This window comes from Hyla sarda, chromosome 4 (assembly GCF_029499605.1).
Source record: "Hyla sarda isolate aHylSar1 chromosome 4, aHylSar1.hap1, whole genome shotgun sequence".
Classification (NCBI taxonomy): Eukaryota; Metazoa; Chordata; class Amphibia; order Anura; family Hylidae; genus Hyla; species Hyla sarda.
This window is the reverse complement of record NC_079192.1, coordinates 32,452,053-32,471,181: the sequence shown is the minus strand read 5'-3', so window position 1 is coordinate 32,471,181 and position 19,129 is coordinate 32,452,053. Positions and strand designations below refer to the sequence as shown.

The following is a 19,129-nucleotide window of genomic DNA, read 5'->3' as shown; positions in this document are numbered from 1 at the left end:
CTGGTAACCCTGGTACAGGTAAAGAATAGTGTGGTGTCCCGGTACCGCATCCTATGCAGTCCCTTTATGTGTATGGGTCCCCATAGCTAGAGTCCCTAAGACGTAGGGGGCCATGTTGTATAGTCTACCCCTTGTCACCTCTATTCCATCTAGTAAACCAGTAACTTATGCAAGGCTTATGTAAATATTGTTCTATAAATGTAAATGAATAGTTAATTACCTGCGCATAGCGTACCAGGACCTGCGGGTCACGTGACGGGGTGAACTGCTGGTGTTTCTGCTCGAGGACCTGTGAAGGTCCCTATGACGTATGCAATCCCATCATTCTGTGTATGAGTGAATGACAGGTATTGGGACCAGATTCATCCCGCCCCTGCCCATATAAGGGAGCGGCGGCCATTATTCTCTCTCTCTTGTTCCTGGGCTGTCAACCGAGAAGGACCTGCGTAGCTATTCTCGCAGTGAGTTAGGCCCGATCAATACTAAATCAATAGTGTATCAATCCCCAGACACTCTGCAGCATCACCGGACCTAATCTAACCCCTAAATCCGGACGGATCTGCAATATCTACCCTAAATTCAGAGACTTTCTAAATACCTCAAGGTCCGCAACAACTGTCAGTCACAGAGCGATATAAGGACTGTTATATTAGACTGTTACTGTGCCTTGGATGTACCGAAAGCACTTAAGTAAAGTTGTTCAAGTTCAAGTTAAATCTCCTTGTGGACCGTCAGTCATTTCATGCACCTATCATTACTGGGAAGGGCGGCGATAGGCCGGAGTATTGTCTCAGCATACCAGCCCTCAGCCTGGCGTCACGAACTATAGGGTTAACATTAACCCCTCATATACCGATACAACATCCCCCCTACTATACACCCCCCAAGGCATACCACAATAGTACAGAACATGTAATACCTCCCTGTACTGTAGGGGGTGCTACCAGATATCAGTCAGTGCATACACTTCAGTAATACAGGGGTTTTACCAGTAAAATGCCCATTCTGATTGGTCAGTTCTTCCGGCCATTGACACATTTCACAGATCTGGACTGTCTGTAGCATTGTAGGTTGAGTCCTGTTTTCAACTTACAATGGTCCAGAAAAGACCAGAAAAGGCCATTATATGTTGAAACTATTGTATGTTGAGGCCATTGTAAGTTGAGGGATCACTGTAATTTACAAATCTATTACTTTTTTTGGCACCAGTTGATTAAAAAAAAAAAAAAAAAATTCTACTGGAGTACCCCTTTAAGGTAAGTCTCCCCTGACCTCCCCATACACATGAACACTTAACACTTTGAACAGCCGAACTTTCATGTGTTATGTGTTCTCTATGGGGTGAGCAGCCACCAGACTACTCTGGCGCTGGCTTACCCCTACCAGAACGATAGGCTTGAGATGTAGAAATCCAATAGGCCCAACTCTTCTCTCCACTGACATCATTTGTGAGAGAGAGTCAGGAGGCTGCAACACATCTTAGACCAGTGTTTCCCAACCAGGGTGCCTCCAGCTGTGGCAAACTACAACTCCCAGCATGCCCGGACAGCCGAAGGCTGTCTGGGCATGCTGGGAGTTGTAGTTTGCAACAGCTGGAGACACCCTGGTTGGAACCGACAGGCAATCCAACTGAAGATGGCGGATTGGGCCTACTTTAGCCTATGGTGTATGGGTACCTTTAGATATGTTACCTGCCAAAAATTGCTATGTTGCCCATAGCAACCAATCAGATTGCTTCTTTCATTTTTGAAAAGGCCTCTGAGAAATGAAAGAAGCGATTCGATTGGTTGCTATGGGCAACTCAACAACTATTTTTCTGGACACGTTTTGATAACTCTTTCCCACTGTTTTTAAGTGCAGCTATGGTGTCAGAATACACTTGGCTGTCCGGGCATGCTGGGAATTGTACTATTGCAACAGCTGGAGGCACCCTGGTTGGCAAACACTGGGTTAAGTGGTAGATCTGAGAGCTGTGACCACATCAGGAGGGGCAAGATTAACCCACTTGACATAACAAAGGGTTTGATTATCTCCCACATAAGGGAGCCTTTGTGTACATCTGATGGGGCACGGTGTTTGGGTTTAGCAGAGGGTTTACAAGGAACAACAGAGCTGTGTGTGTGTATTTTTGGGAACAGTGCGGGACTAGTGGTGGGTCAGGGCCCGGTACCTAGTCCAGCAAGGAAAGTGGTGTGAAAATGTGGCTTCCTAGTTAGTGCAAAACTATAACTCCTAGGGATGCTGGGAGCTGTAGCTTTATATAGGCAATAGTGGTGCACCAACGCTTAGGCAAACCCAGCCACCGCCAGGGGAATACAGGCTGTCAAATTGCCCACAGTTCGCAATTAGGGAATCCGGGACACTCATCCTGGATCCCGAGAGAGAGAGAGAAAGCGCGAGAGACAGCGAGAGAGAGAGAGAAAGCGCGAGAGACAGCGAGAGAGAGAGAGAAAGCGAGAGAGACAGCGAGAGAGAGAAAGCGCGAGAGACAGCAAGAGAGAGAGAGAGAGAGAGAGAGAAAGCGCGAGAGACAGCAAGAGAGAGAGAGAGAAAGCGCGAGAGAGAGAGACAGCGAGAGACAGAGAGAGACAGAGACAGCGAGAGAGAGACAGAGACAGAGAGAGAAAGCGCGAGAGACAGAGAGAGACAGCGAGAGACAGAGAGAGACAGAGAGAGACAGCGAGAGACAGCGAGAGACAGAGAGAGACAGAGAGAGACAGAGAGAGACAGAGAGAGACAGAGAGAGACAGCGAGAGAGAGACAGAGACAGAGAGAGACAGCGAGAGAGAGACAGAGACAGAGAGAGACAGCGAGAGAGAGACAGAGACAGAGAGAGAGAGACAGAGACAGCGACAGCGAGAGAGAGACAGAGACAGCGAGAGAGAGACAGAGACAGCGAGAGAGAGACAGAGACAGCGAGAGACAGCGAGAGAGAGACAGAGACAGCGAGAGAGAGACAGAGACAGCGAGAGAGAGACAGAGACAGCGAGAGACAGCGAGAGAGAGACAGAGACAGCGAGAGACAGCGAGAGAGAGACAGAGACAGCGAGAGAGAGACAGAGACAGCGAGAGACAGCGAGAGAGAGACAGAGACAGCGAGAGACAGCGAGAGAGAGACAGAGACAGCGAGAGACAGCGAGAGAGAGACAGAGACAGCGAGAGACAGCGAGAGAGAGACAGAGACAGCGAGAGAGAGACAGAGACAGCGAGAGAGAGACAGACAGCGAGAGAGAGACAGACAGCGAGAGAGAGACAGACAGCGAGAGAGAAAGCGCGAGACAGCGAGAGAGAAAGCGCGAGACAGCGAGAGAGAAAGCGCGAGACAGCGAGAGAGAAAGCGCGAGACAGCGAGAGAGAAAGCGCGAGACAGCGAGAGAGAAAGCGCGAGACAGCGAGAGAGAAAGCGCGAGACAGCGAGAGAGAAAGCGCGAGACAGCGAGAGAGAAAGCGCGAGACAGCGAGAGAGAAAGCGCGAGACAGCGAGAGAGAAAGCGCGAGACAGCGAGAGAGAAAGCGCGAGACAGCGAGAGAGAAAGCGCGAGACAGCGAGAGAGAAAGCGCGAGACAGCGAGAGAGAAAGCGCGAGACAGCGAGAGAGAAAGCGCGAGACAGCGAGAGAGAAAGCGCGAGACAGCGAGAGAGAAAGCGCGAGACAGCGAGAGAGAAAGCGCGAGACAGCGAGAGAGAAAGCGCGAGACAGCGAGAGAGAAGGCGCGAGAGAGAGGGCGCGAGAGAGAGGGCGCGAGAGAGAAAGCGCGAGAGAGAGGGCGCGAGAGAGAGGGCGCGAGAGAGAGGGCGCGAGAGAGAGGGCGCGAGAGAGAGGGCGCGAGAGAGAGGGCGCGAGAGAGAGGGCGCGAGAGAGAGGGCGCGAGAGAGAGGGCGCGAGAGAGAGGGCGCGAGAGAGAGGGCGCGAGAGAGAGGGCGCGAGACAGAGACAGAGAATCTGCTTTGTATGTGTATACAAGTGAAAACTTTCTATTAGTGCGGCCTTTGCTGAGAGGAAACTGTAACTTTTGCCTCCATGCAGTGCAGGTGAGATGAGGTCACTCATTGGCGCCAGAACTGTGGAGGAAGAAGGATGCGGACAGGCTGTGCTGTGGCAGAGATGGTTGCGTGGGACACAAGGTAAGCATAAGTTAAAACAAATTTCGTCCTGGCATCTTGAGTGAGGAAGGGAGGGAGGGAGGAAGCACTGACTACCTACCTGGCTAGCTTCCTTACTACCTACTTACCTATCTGTCTAGCTACCTACCTAGCTACCTACTTTCTTGGATACCTACCTACTTACCTACCTACCTTCCTGGCTACCTACCTACATATTTTCCTACTGCGGGGGAATCAATCTACCTACCTTAGAATGTATTTACCTATTAGAGGGGTTACCTACCTGATGGCATACTTGCCTAGGGAGGGGCTACCTAATAATGGAATTATCTAACTACTGTGGGACATACCTACCTGTGGTGGACTACCTATCTATTGTGGGGGACAGAACCAGGGCCAGCCCTACTATGGGTCCTGCTGGGTCCACTGGACCCAGGCGGTACCTTCACAGGGGCAGCAAATTGCTGCCCTGAAAAGATTTTTAGCCCCTTCCCGACCCATGATGTACTGCTACGTCATGGGTCGGGTGAGGGGAATATGGCCGCGGATCGGGTCTGTGGCATAACAGTCAGATCCCCACTGCTATCAGCAGCTGATATCTGCAAGTAATGATGGACATTGGAGAGAGTGCCGATATTCGTAATTTAAATGGTTAAATACCATGATCAATATCGATCGAGGCATTTAAACACTAAATGCCGGTCATCCCTGGGGTGACCCATCTTACCCGCCCTTTCCGGTTTTCCATGGATCGGCAATTACTTAAGGCTGCCTTAAGCAGCCCTTAGCAATCGAACGCCGAAAACATAGATCAATGTAATGGAATAGTATTACATTGATCTATTTACCCCATCTACTGAAGGTTTATAATAGACCCATGGGGGTTGTTGTAATTTCGGTCTGAGATATAGCAAAGCATTTCCTCATTGCCTTCTGACAGTTTTTGCAGATAAATTTCATCCATACTTTTTTTTTTCCAGCCATATTATGCACACTAACCAACAATCGTTCTACAGCACCATCTATTTTTATAACTTTTACTGGGTCATGTGATCACATGTCTGCCCCACAGAAAATCAGTGTTTAATGCGTTAGTCCTGGGTCAAATAAAATCAGAGGATTCATGGGAAATGTAGGATGCATGAGAAAATCATTTTTGTTCTGAAATAATATCAAGATGGCTGAAATATATAAGCAACAAAAAAATTCATGGGGCGCTTCTTTGAGAACTTTCTTTCACAGTCACACCTATGGGAAAATATTATCTCTTAACAGGTCCAGTGATGCCCCAAACAGTAAGGCCACAATGACACCATCATGAAAGCGTAAAAATTGCAGATTGTTTGTGATTTCTAGTCAGAAGGGGAAAAAAAAGCTTCTGAAAGAAAGCTGCAGTGGGAGGTAAAAAGGGGGAGTCTTTGAGAAGGAGGATAAAAGTGGAAGTCTTTGAGATGACAGCTACAGTGGAAGATAGAGGAGAGAGTCTTTTTCAAGACAGCTGCATTGGAAGGTAGAGAGGCAAAGCCTTCTGGAAGACAGCTGTAGTTGGAGGTAGAGGGGGAGGGGGGGTTGTCTTTTGGAAGACAGCTGCAATGGGCAGTAGAGGGGGAGAGTCTTCTGGAAGACAGCTGCAGTGGGAGGTAGTGGGGAAAAGTCTTCTGGGAGACAACTGCAGTGGAAGGAAGATGAGGAGAGTCCTCTGGAAGACAGCTGCAGTGGAAGGAAGAGGAGGAGAGTCCTCTGGAAGACAGCTGCAGTGGAAGGAAGAGGAGGAGAGTCTTCTGGAAGACAGCTGCAGTGGAAGGAAGAGGAGGAGAGTCTTCTGGAAGACAGCTGCAGTGGAAGAAAGAGGAGGAGAGTCTTCTAGAAGACAGATGCAGTGGGAAATAGAGGGGGAGAGTTCTGAAAGACAGCTGCAGAAAAAGGTATAAGGGGAAAGTCTTCTGGAAGACAGCTGCAGAGGGAGGTAGAGGGGAGAAGTCTTCTGGAAGACAGCTGCAGAGGGAGGTAGAGGGGAGGAGTCTTCTGAGGAAATGACGACAACCTGTCAAAAAGGGACGCAGATATAAAGCCTGACATGTTCCTGGAGAGCCTATTGACTACATTTAGTCTTTCCCAAACCTATCCAGTTAGTGATCTACCACATTTTTGAGTCTCAAGCACAGACATGTTGTGGTTGAAGTGTGCTGTCAGATTTAGTAGTTAACTGCAGAAAACTTGATGGACTGTAGGGATATTCAGCCCTGTCTAGGAACTATTGACACGTGTGCGGTACAGTACTCAAGCCATGTATGGTCAGGACTTTGATACATCCAAGGGGTGTGGGAGTGGTACCCTATAGCTGTAAGTACAGCCTGGAAATTTACTAAGTAATGTGGTCCAGGGTGATTGGGTCTATGGCAAGGTCTTAAACGGGTTGTCTGAGGAGCAGAAAAATTATAACCGGTTCTGCTCGCCTGATCTCCACCCTCTGCACATATACCTACCCAGACGAGGGGACAGGTGTCAAAGATCATTGCATGCTGGTGTATACTTCCAAGACACGCAGAGGGTAGAAGTGGAGACCAGGAAGCACACCCTGGACAACACTTCAACTGAGAGGCCTATAGAAACCAATTCTGGCTAGGGTGGTCGAGATAGATAGATAGATATGAGAGAAAAAAAGAGAAAGAGAGAGAGAGAAAGAGAGAGAGAGAAAGAGAGAGAGAAAGAGAGAGAGAGAAAGAGAGAGAGAGAAAGAGAGAGAGAGAAAGAGAGAGAGAGAGAGAGAAAGAGAGAGAGAGAAAGAGAGAGAGAGAGAAAGAGAGAAAGAGAAAGAGAGAAAGAGAGAAAGAGAGAAAGAGAGAAAGAGAGAAAGAGAGAGACACCCATGGAGGTCTGGATATGGAGTCACACTCAAAATCAAAGTGGAAAACCCCACTACAGGCTGATCCAACTTTGATGTAATGTCCTAAAAACAAGTCAAAATGAGGCTCAGTACTGTGTGTGGCCTCCACGTGCCTGTATGACCTCCCTACAACGCCTGGGCATGCTCCTGATGAGGTGGCGGTTTGGCAACTCCTGGACAGTTTGTGGTGCAACGTGGTGTTGGTGGATGGAGCGAGACATGATGTCCCAGATGTGCTCAATCGGATTCAGGTCTGGGGATCGGACGGCCAGTCCATAGCATCAATGCCTTCCTCTTGTAGGAACTGCTGACACACTGCAGCCACATGAGGTCTAGCATTTTCTTGCATTAGCAGGAACCCAGCGCCAACCGCACCAGCATATGGTCTCACAAGGGGTCTGAGGATCTCATCTCGGTACCTAATGGCAGTCAGGCTACCTCTGGCAAGCACATGGAGGGCTGTGCGGCCCCCAAAGAAATGCCACCTACCCCCAAACCGGTAATGCTGGAGGATGCTGCAGGCAACAGAACGTTCTCCAAAGAGTCTACAGACTCTGTAACATCTGTCACATGTGCTCAGTGTGAACCTGCTTTCATCTGTAAAGAGCACAGGGCGCCAGTGGCGAATTTGCCAATGTTGGTGTTGTCTGGCAAATGCCAAACGTCCTGCACGGTGTTGGGCTGTAAGCACAACCCCCACCTGTGGACATCGGGCCCTCGTACCACCCTCATGGAGTCTGTTTCTGACCTTTTTAGTGAACAAATGGACATTTGTGGCCTGCTGGAGGTCATTTTGCAGGGCTCTGGCAGCGCTCCTCCTGTTCCTCCTTGAACAAAGGCGGAGGTAGCGGTCCCGCTGCTGGGTTGTTGCCCTCCTAATGCCTCCTCCATATCTCCTGATGTACTAGCCTGTCTCCTGGTAGCGCCTCCATGCTCTGGACACTACACTGACAGACACAGCAAACCTTCTTGCCACAGCTCGCATGGATGTGCCATCCTGGAAGTGTGGGTTGTAGACTCCGTCTCATGCTACCACTAGAGTGAAAGCACTGCCAGCATTCAAAAGTGACCAAAACATCAGCCAGGAAGCATAGAATCTGAGAAGTGGTCTATGGTCACCACCTGCAGAACCACTCCTTCATTGGGGGTGTCTTGCTAATTGACTATAATTTCCACCTGTTGTCTGTTCCATTTGCCCAACAGCATGTGAAATTGATTGTCAATCAGTGTTGCTTCCTGAGTGGACAGTGGGATTTCACAGAAGTGTCATTGACTTGGAGTTACATTGTGTTGTTTTAGTGTTCCCTTTATTTTTTTGAGTAGTATATTTTGTACAGGAAGTTGCTCTACATAATATAAAAGGTGAATAAGATAAATGTTGTAGTTCTCCTTTAAGAGAGACCGATGGTGAAAAGTTTTGCTTTGAGTAGTTGTTGACACTTCCATAGTCCCGCCTCCCCGGAGTACTTAAAGTGGAATGTTAATTTTATGAATGTGTATTCCAATATAAATTTTTAGGTATCCTCTAATTAGAGTCAACCTACATACACATGCTATATAATCTACATATTATTATAGACTATGTTTTCTGCCTTCCATACCTTTTAGGTGTCTCATGTGTTTGTGCTCCTCTTATACTTATCTAAGGAATGCTCTGTCACCCAATATCAATATCTGCAACCCTGAAGGACCTGACCCAAGATCAAAGAAAAATAAACTTTGCTTAGCACTTTGACTTTTGTGCTCCAGATAAGTGTTAAGAATAAGTCATCATTTACCGATCCCAATGGTAATAGGTTGACTGTAAGGGAAGTAATAAGCCCCATACATGTCACCTGCATGGACCTGAATGGCTTGAGGACCCTATTTATTTACATAGTGGGACTTGTAGTATCACCCACACATATGAACACATAGAAATATAAAATAAGCAGCGAAGAAACAGAAAAGCAAATGGGAAAAACATTTAGGTGTAATATGTGGACAATGAACATATAGAAGAAGTGAAATACTTACCATATGGGATCCGTATTCACTGCATCATCATACACCAAAATATAGAGGCAGAAAGAACCGACAATCAGTGCATGTACCATAGAGACAATCCTGTAAAAAGAAAAAAACAATTACTTACTTATTATAAAATATTACAGAGTAAAAGGAGGATCAGGAGCCGGGTTACTGTAATAATATGTTATAGGGTAATAAGAGGATCAGGAGCCGGGTTACTGTAATAAGATGTTATAGGGTAATAAGGGGATCAGGAGCCGGGTTACTGTAATAAGATGTTATAGGGTAATAAGAGGATCAGGAGCCGGGTTACTGTAATAAGAGGATCAGGAGCCGGGTTACTGTAATAAGATGTTATAGGGTAATAAGAGGATCAGGAGCCGAGTTACTGTAATAAGATGTTATAGGGTAATAAGAGGATCAGGAGGCGGGTTACTGTAATAAGAGGATCAGGAGCCGGGTTACTGTAATAAGATGTTATAGGGTAATAAGAGGATCAGGAGGCGGGTTACTGTAATAAGATGTTATAGGGTAATAAGAGGATCAGGAGCCGGGTTACTGTAATAAGATGTTATAGGGTAATAAGAGAATCAGGAGCCGGGTTACTGTAATAAGATGTTATAGGGATAATAAGAGGATCAGGAGCCGGGTTACTGTAATAAGATGTTATAGGGTAATAAGAGGATCAGGAGCAGAGTTACTGTAATAAGATGTTATAGGGTAATAAGAGGATCAGGAGGCGGGTTACTGTAATAAGATGTTATAGGGTAATAAGAGAATCAGGAGCCGGGTTACTGTAATAAGATGTTATAGGGTAATAAGAGGATCAGGAGCCGGGTTACTGTAATAAGATGTTATAGGGTAATAAGAGAATCAGGAGCCGAGTTACTGTAATAAGATGTTATAGGGTAATAAGAGGATCAGGAGCCGGGTTACTGTAATAAGATGTTATAGGGTAATAAGAGAATCAGGAGCCGGGTTACTGTAATAAGATGTTATAGGGTAATAAGAGGATCAGGAGCCAGGTTACTGTAATAAGATGTTATAGGGTAATAAGAGTATCAGGAGCCGGGTTACTGTAATAAGATGTTATAGGGGTAATAAGAGGATCAGGAGCCGGGTTACTGTAATAAGATGTTATAGGGTAATAAGAGGATCAGGAGCCGGGTTACTGTAATAAAATGTTAAAGGGTAATAAGAGGATCAGGAGCTGGGTTACTGTAATAAGATGTTATAGGGGTAATAAGAGGATCAGGAGCCGGGTTACTGTAATAAGATGTTATAGTGTAATAAGAGGATCAGGAGCCGGGTTACTGTAATAAGATGTTATAGGGTAATAAGAGGATCAGGAGCCGGGTTACTGTAATAAGATGTTATATGGTAATAAGAGGATCAGGAGCCGGGTTATTGTAATAAGATGTTATAGGGTAATAAGAGGATCAGGAGCCGGGTTACTGTAATAAGATGTTATATGGTAATAAGAGGATCAGGAGCCGGGTTACTGTAATAAGATGTTATAGAGTAATAAGAGGATCAGGAGCCGGGCTACTGTAATAAGATGTTATATGGTAATAAGAGGATCAGGAGCCGGGTTACTGTAATAAGATGTTATAGGGGTAATAAGAGGATCAGGAGCCGGGTTACTGTAATAAGATGTTATAGGGTAATAAGAGGATCAGGAGCCGGGTTACTGTAATAAGATGTTATATGGTAATAAGAGGATCAGGAGCCGGGTTACTGTAATAAGATGTTATAGGGTAATAAGAGGATCAGGAGCCGGGTTACTGTAATAAGATGTTATAGGGTAATAAGAAGATCAAGAGCCGGGTTACTGTAATAAGATGTTATAGGGTAATAAGAGGATCAGGAGCCGGGTGACTGTAATAAGATATTATATGGTAATAAGAGGATCAGGAGCCGGGTTACTGTAATAATATGTTATAGGGTAATAAGAGGATCAGGAGCCGGGTTACTGTAATAAGATGTTATAGGGGTAATAAGAGGATCAGGAGCCGGGTTACTGTAATAAGATGTTATATGGTAATAAGAGGATCAGGAGCCGGGTTACTGTAATAAGATGTTATAGCAGTGATTCCCAACCGGGGAGCCATGGGCTGCGGAGGGGAAAACTATTTCATTTTTTTATTTGAATTTCCCTCCTGGCGGAAGCGTCAGCGTCATGCGCTGAAAGCTTCTGCCAGAAAGGATCCTGTGTTGGGACGCAGGTGGAGAAGTATCCACATCACTGTAGCGACGGCACTTCCCCGACATCCCCCGTTCCTTACAGCGCACAGTCCAGCACACAGGTAAGGGGTTGGGGAGCGGGGATTTTTGATGAAAACGAGCGCAAGGGAAGGGGATTGAATGTAAGCAGGGGCAAAAGCGGGAGGGGGAGTGTTTGAAAGCCGGGGCAGAAGGAGGGTCAGAAGCAGGGGGGGGTTGAATGAAAGCAGTGGCGGGCGAGGGAGTTTGAATGCAAGCCGGGGGGGGGGGGGGGGGGGGAGGGGGCTTCAATGGAAGAAGGAGGATCAGGAGCCGGGTTACTGTAATAAGATGTTATACGGGTAATAAGAGGATCAGGAGCCGGGTTACTGTAATAAGATGTTATAGAGTAATAAGAGGATCAGGAGCCGGGTTACTGTAATAAGATGTTATACGGGTAATAAGAGGATCAGGAGCCGGGTTACTGTAATAAGATGTTATAGGGTAATAAGAGGATCAGGAGCCGGGTTACTGTAATAAGATATTATCGGGTAATAAGAGGATCAGGAGCCGGGTTACTGTAATAAGATATTATAGGGTAATAAGAGGATCAGGAGCTGGGTTACTGTAATAAGATGTTATAGGGTAATAAGAGGATCAGGAGCCGGGTTACTGTAATAAGATGTTATAGGGGTAATAAGAGGATCAGGAGCCGGGTTACTGTAATAAGATGTTATAGGGTAATAAGAGGATCAGGAGCCGGGTTACTGTAATAAGATGTTATAGGGTAATAAGAGGATCAGGAGCCGGGTACAGGGGTAATAAGATGTTACAGGGGTAATAGGAGGATCAGGAGCCGGGTACAGGGGTAATAAGATGTTACAGGGGTAATAGGAGGTTACCTGGAGTCCCATTCACATTGCTTGGCAAAGCTGAGTTTCTTGTAGGTGTCACTAATTTTTGGTGAGATTATTGGACAGATGGCAGAAAATAAAGTCTGGAAGACAAAGAAACTAAATGCAAGCACACAGTAACTTATGAACACGCTGTCCTCCATCTTTGCTCCTGTCTCCTTGAGGACAGAATAATAGAGTCATCTGGACATTATGAATGAGTTAATGTTCCAGCAGTGAGTGGGGTAAATCCTCTGTAGCCCTGGGGCAGTAGGTTTCACTGTATAGTGATCTTCAGGGAGTGAGAAGATCCTGGAATGGCGGGTGATGCTGTAAGATGCTCCTCAGGTCCGGATCGGTTACTTCAGATGAATACTTAGATCTTTGAAGTTCTCAGGAGGTGTATAGATGCTGGTCTAGGAGGAAGAAAAAAAGGGTTAATTATTACCTCTTTATAAAAGTCTGATAGGACATTAAATATGCAGAGGACAATCTGTCATCTATATAACCTAAGTAACGGGACACGTGGGTGATGTCCCTGCAGCTGTGACATTAATCTGTACTGTATACGTGTCCTTCTACTGTACTTTGAGCTGAAGCATAACATTTGATCCACCTCCCTCCTGACCTGTGTACACACTGAGTGATGAGAGACAAAGCATGGGTTCAGTACAGCTCCACGGGTACAGTAACCTTGATCCTGATCCCCTTATTACCCCTATAACATCTTATTACAGTAACCCGGCTCCTGATCCTCTTATTACCCTATAACATCTTATTACAGTAACCCGGCTCCTGATCCTCTTATTACCCTATAACATCTTATTACAGGAACCGGGCTCCTAATCCTCTTATTACCCTATAACATCTTATTACAGTAACCCGGCTCCTGATCCTCTTATTACCCTATAACATCTTATTACAGTAACCCGGCTCCTTATCCTCTTATTACCCTATGACATCTTATTACAGTAACCCGGCTCCTGATCCTCTTATTACCCCTATAACATCTTATTACAGTAACCCGGCTCCTGATCCTCTTATTACCCTATAACATCTTATTACAGTAACCCGGCTCCTGATCCTCTTATTATCCTATAACATCTTATTACAGTAACCCGGCTCCTGATCCTCTTATTACCCTATAACATCTTATTACAGTAACCCGGCTCCTGATCCTCTTATTACCCTATAACATCTTATTACAGTAACCCGGCTCCTGATCATCTTATTACCCTATAACATCTTATTACAGTAACCCGTCTCCTGATCCTCTTATTACCCTATAACATCTTATTACAGTAACCCAGCTCCTGATCCTCTTATTACCCTATAACATCTTATTACAGTAACCCGGCTCCTGATCCTCTTATTACCCTATAACATCTTATTACAGTAACCCGGCTCCTGATCCTCTTATTACCCTATAACATCTTATTACAGTAACCCGGCTCCTGATCCTCTTATTACCCTATAACATCTTATTACAGTAACCCGGCTCCTGATCCTCTTATTACCCTATAACATCTTATTACAGTAACCCGGCTCCTGATCCTCTTATTACCCTATAACATCTTATTACAGTAACCCGGCTCCTGATCCTCTTATTACCCTATAACATCTTATTACAGTAACCCGGCTCCTGATCCTCTTATTACCCTATAACTTCTTATTACAGTAACCCGGCTCCTGATCCTCTTATTACTCTATAACATCTTATTACAGTAACCCGGCTCCTGATCCTCTTATTACCCTATAACATCTTATTACAGTAACCCGGCTCCTGATCATCTTATTACCCTATAACATCTTATTACAGTAACCCGGCTCCTGATCCTCTTATTACCCTATAACATCTTATTACAGTAACCCAGCTCCTGATCCTCTTATTACCCTATAACATCTTATTACAGTAACCCGGCTCCTGATCCTCTTATTACCCTATAACATCTTATTACAGTAACCCGGCTCCTGATCCTCTTATTACCCTATAACATCTTATTACAGTAACCCGGCTCCTGATCCTCTTATTACCCTATAACATCTTATTACAGTAACCCGGCTCCTGATCCTCTTATTACCCTATAACATCTTATTACAGTAACCCGGCTCCTGATCCTCTTATTACCCTATAACATCTTATTACAGTAACCCGGCTCCTGATCCTCTTATTACCCTATAACATCTTATTACAGTAACCCGGCTCCTGATCCTCTTATTACCCTATAACATCTTATTACAGTAACCCGGCTCCTGATCCTCTTATTACCCTATAACTTCTTATTACAGTAACCCGGCTCCTGATCCTCTTATTACCCTATAACTTCTTATTACAGTAACCCGGCTCCTGATCCTCTTATTACTCTATAACATCTTATTACAGTAACCCTTGTGATATTATAACAGTAACCCGGCTCCTGATCCTCTTATTACAGGACCTGGCTCCAGATCCTCCTATTACCCTTTAACCTATTATTACCCCACTAGTAACAGTCACCCAATCCAAGTATGTACCATTAATACCCACCCTATTTCCTATCACTGAGCCAGTTACTCACCCACTTGGACACCTTCTCCCCCAGCCCAAGTATTCTCATTCTCTTTATGTCCCAACCTTTTATGTGGCACCGTATGAAATGCTTTTGAGAAATCCAGCGATTCCCCGCGGTCCAGTCTTGAGCTCACCTCCTCATGAAAGCTGATCAGTTTGGAGAACAGGACCGATCCCTCATAAGCCTATGTAATATGGAGTCATAAATTTATTTCTATTAATTCTCCAAAATAGCATCTCTTAGAAAATTCTTTATTTATAACTGACAAACTAACAGGCCTATAATTCCTGGGGTCACATATTGACCCCACATTTCTGTGGGGATGCGGCCCCTTGGGCAATCTGCTGATCTAGGATGAGATGTTCCCTTGTCCACTTGGACAATCCCTGTTTCTTAGGAAAGTCCTCAATATTCCATTGATTCCTATGGCTTCTTACTCTACATCCACTGAAGATCACTGGGGTTTCCCAACATCTCTTGGGAATCTCCATCGTGGTTATCAGGGAATGGACAGAGTCTCCAGCTTACACATCATCAGATTTATAGAAGGCTATCACAAGGGGTTTTCAGATTAAGAACATTCTAAGGCCTCGTTCACATTGCTGTTCGCATCCGACCCGTTAAGGTGTTTTTTTTTTTTTGGTTTTTTTTGCCGATCGGACCCTTAAAGGGGTACTACCATGCTGACAACGTATCCCCTATCTAAAGGATAGGGGATAAGTTGCCTGATCACGCGGGGTTCCGCCCCTGGGGACCCCCACGATCTCGCATGCAGCACCCCGGTCTCATTAGGCCCTAAAGCGAACATCCGCTCCGGGTCTGATGACGGGGCCGGTGATCGTGATGTAACAGCTCCGCCCCTGTGTGACATCACGCTCCGCCCCTCAATGCAAGTCTATGGCAGGGGGCAAGACAGCTGTCTCACCCCCTGCCATAGACTTACATTGAGGGGGCGGAGCGTGACGTCACATGGGGGCGGCGCCGTGATGTCACGATAGTCCGGCCCTGTGATCAGCAGTCATCAGACCCGGAGCGGATGTTCGCTCGGGGCCTGATGAGAGCGGGGTGCTGCGTGCGAGATCGTGGGGGTCCCCAGGGGCGGGACCCCACGCGATCAGGCAACTTATCCCCTATCCTTTAGATAGGGGATAAGTTTTCAGCACGGTAGTACCCCTTTAAACGAGACGGGTGCAAACGGATACTATCGGGATCCCATTCACTCGCATAGGGTCCGTCCGTGATCCGGTAATTTGACATGAATTTTTATCGGAGAAAAAAAAATTGTGCTTCCTTCTGGCCGGATTGCCGACGGAACTCCGATTGGCGGAATCCGGCAATGTGAACGAAGCCTAAGGAATGAACACACACAATTTTTGTTTGGCCTTGTTAAAAATTAAAGAAAAACAATCTGATTGGTTGCTTTGGGCAACTGGTCAATTTTTCCTTTGCACAGGTTTTAATAAATCTCCCCCAGGACTCACGGCCAAGCCAAGCATGTACAGTGATCCCTCAACTTACAATGGCCTCAACATACAATAGTTTCAACATACAATGGTCTTTTCTGGACCATTGTAAGTTGAAACCAGACTCAACATACAATACTACAGACAGTCCAGATCTGTGGTACCTGTCAATGGCTGGAAGAACTGACCAATCAGAATGGGCATTCACTGGTAAAACCCCTGTATTACTGAAGTGCATGCACTGACTGGTGTCTGGTAGCGCCCCCTACAGTACAGGGAGGTATTACATGTTCTGTACTCTTTACCTGTGCCAGGGTTACCTGCTCCTTTGGACACCAATAAGAGCGGTTCCATTTTCCTTTTTTAGGACACTGTGTACTGTACAGGACCCTTAAGAAGCTTCTGTCCTCTACATAGACCAGTGTTTCCCAACAAGGGGGGCTCCAGCTGTTGCAAAACTACAACTCCCAGCATGCCCGGACAGCCAAAGGCTGTCCGGGCATGCTGGGAGTTGTAGTTTTGCAACAGCTGGAGGCACCCTGGTTGGGAAACACTAAAATAGACAGTGATTACAGCTCCCAGCAGATCTTTATTACTTTTATATGTAAGAACTTTATATTATTTTTCTTTAATTCTCACTTTTTCCTATTTTTGGATGACATTTTGGTGCCTTTAGAACCAATTACCAGGTTTCCATAGAGTTCTGGTCTCAACATACAATGGTCGTCCTGGAACCAATTAATATTGTAACTTGAGGGACCACTGTATATTATTGGCTCCCAACCAGGGCGCCCCCAGCTGTAGCTAAACTACAACTCCCAGCATGCCCAAACTTTGCCGTCTATGGAGATGGCGCATGTCGGCAATGCATTTCCGACCGGATTCCACCAATATGATACAGCGGGTCTGGAATATTGAATTTCCACGGCGGAATTCTCCACAGCGCATACTCCATATTCCGCGTGGGTCGACGGACCCATTCACACTAAGGTTAATTTCATGCATGGGAATTATCCTCTGTGTGAACGTACCCTACGGCTTCTTTGACCCGGCGGAATTCACGTGCGGAATTCTTCCGCAGAAAAATCCGCAGACTTTAATGGGATTCCGTTGTCCCATTCACACAGCGGCGGAAACTCCGCATTCCTTCCATAAAATTTTAAAGAAGACCTGTCGTTAAATTTTGTGGAATCCCATTTAAGTCAACGGGGCTTTGAACTTAAGCAGATTTTTTTAAAAATTTTTTGTTGTTTTAAAAACACCGAATTCCGCCGAAATTTTTTTCGCCTCAATTCCAGACGGATATGCCGCTATGTAAATATAGCCTTTTACTTCGCACAGCTGAGAACTTGCTACAGTGGCATCCAGTCTACACAATCCTCTGTGACATAAGCCGGACACATTATGGCCCCCCCTCCCGCCTTGACGGTTTGTTACAGTGTATCAGTGCAGATATAATGTTATCAACCTGTGGTGTGCCTCGCCGAAAATGGGTTTAGTCCGGATACAAATTGGCCCTCATTTACTATTCTAAACCCGATTTCTTTTGTCGTTTTTTTTTTTGGCGCATCTTTGTCTGTGACATGTGCGCCAGTCTGCAACACGATGCAACATTTTTTCCCGACGGACCCGATGTGGATTCTCCCAAACCCGAAAAAGGGGCGCAACCCGACATTTCTGAGCTTTCCCACGTATTTATAAAAGGTTTCCAACCCGAATTTGTTGAATTGTTGTGGATTTTTTCCCGGAAACCAAAACTAACAAAACCCACGTGCGACAAACAGGATGCGACATAATAATAATAAATACCAGGGGGAAAAAAGCAGTCGGGTAAGAAAGCAAGATAGACTTACAACCCGATTTTCTAAGTAAATGAGGGCCATTGTAGCTCCGGGGTTTATAGGCTTTGGAGCTTTTCCATTCACCGACAGCAAGCAGAGATCCTAAAGACGGGAACTTGAACACTGCAGGGACTTTTAGTTTTCAATGATAGGGTTCCACATCAGCGTACACCAGTGGACCCCCAGCTTTTGCAAAACTACAAATCCCAGCATGCCCGGACAGCCGAAGGCTGTTCGGGCATGCTGGGAGTTGTAGTTTTGCAACAGCTGGGGGTCCACAGGCGTGCACAGACATGAGCGTTATCCGTATGTTTACATATGCCACACACTCACACATGCACACAAACACATACATGCCTGGCAAAGCTTGAGGCTGTATGGTCTTACCAGTAGTGCAGCGGTATCTCCAGTGCTGCCAGGCTGGACACTGACCAATGATCTCCTGCCCACCCCTCCATATTGGGGGTAAGAACTTGTGCACTATCCCTGCACTTTCCACTGGAGCAACACGTCAACAGCTGCCTCCACCACACACAACCCCCCTCCTTAGCTTTAATCATAACCCCGCCCACTTTCTGTCCCATATTTGCATAATCACGCCCGTACTCCTGTTGTGTTCCAACATGTTGTGTGCTGCATTAACCCTCTGCTCTCCACAGCTAACGCTGCAATGACTCAGATTTGTGTTGTGTTTTTGTTGTTGTTGTTTTTTTTAGTGTTTTGTCTTTAACTCTTTGGCCTCTTTTGTATTTTCCGACTGACGTAGCTGTAGGAGGGCTTGTTTTTTGCGGGATGAGTTTTTACAAATAGTTTATAAAAATTTTTATATTTTTTTATTTTTTTTTATTTATGTATTTATTTTCTTCTTTATTTATTTATTATTCTGTTGGAAAGGAACCAGATCACAGACCACAATTTTTATCATTGATTTATTTATTGATGTATTTATATATGTGTTTGTTTATTTATTTATATCTTTATTCATTTATTATTTTCTTAGAGAGGAGCCAGAAAGAGCAATAGTTCCAATACTTTTTATAATGTATTTATTAATCTATTTATATTTAATTTTTTTATTTTATTTATTAATTTATTTATGTATTTACGTGTTTATTATTTGTTTATTTATTTATTTATATATTTATTCATTATTCTGCTACAGAGGAGACAGAAAGAG

At 45.4% G+C, this 19,129-nt stretch overlaps 1 protein-coding gene across 2 annotated transcripts in view; it reads right to left on the bottom strand.

The window, feature by feature from the left end:
* LOC130367736 (TLC domain-containing protein 4-like) overlaps positions 1-18,490 on the bottom strand; it is a 39,133-nt gene extending 20,643 nt beyond the window's left edge. Inside the window, exons 1-4 of one of the 2 annotated variants that reach the window (XM_056570431.1) lie at positions 18,340-18,490; positions 14,711-14,832; positions 12,106-12,512; positions 9,008-9,097 (exon numbers count right to left, since the gene is read on the bottom strand). In XM_056570431.1, the coding sequence (XP_056426406.1) occupies positions 9,008-9,097; positions 12,106-12,260 (245 nt within the window). In that variant the 5' untranslated portion in view covers positions 12,261-12,512; positions 14,711-14,832; positions 18,340-18,490. The remainder of the gene's footprint in view (positions 1-9,007; positions 9,098-12,105; positions 12,513-14,710; positions 14,833-18,339) is intronic. The other variant, XM_056570430.1, reaches the window with a different exon arrangement.
* Between the last annotated feature and the right edge of the window lie 639 nt (positions 18,491-19,129).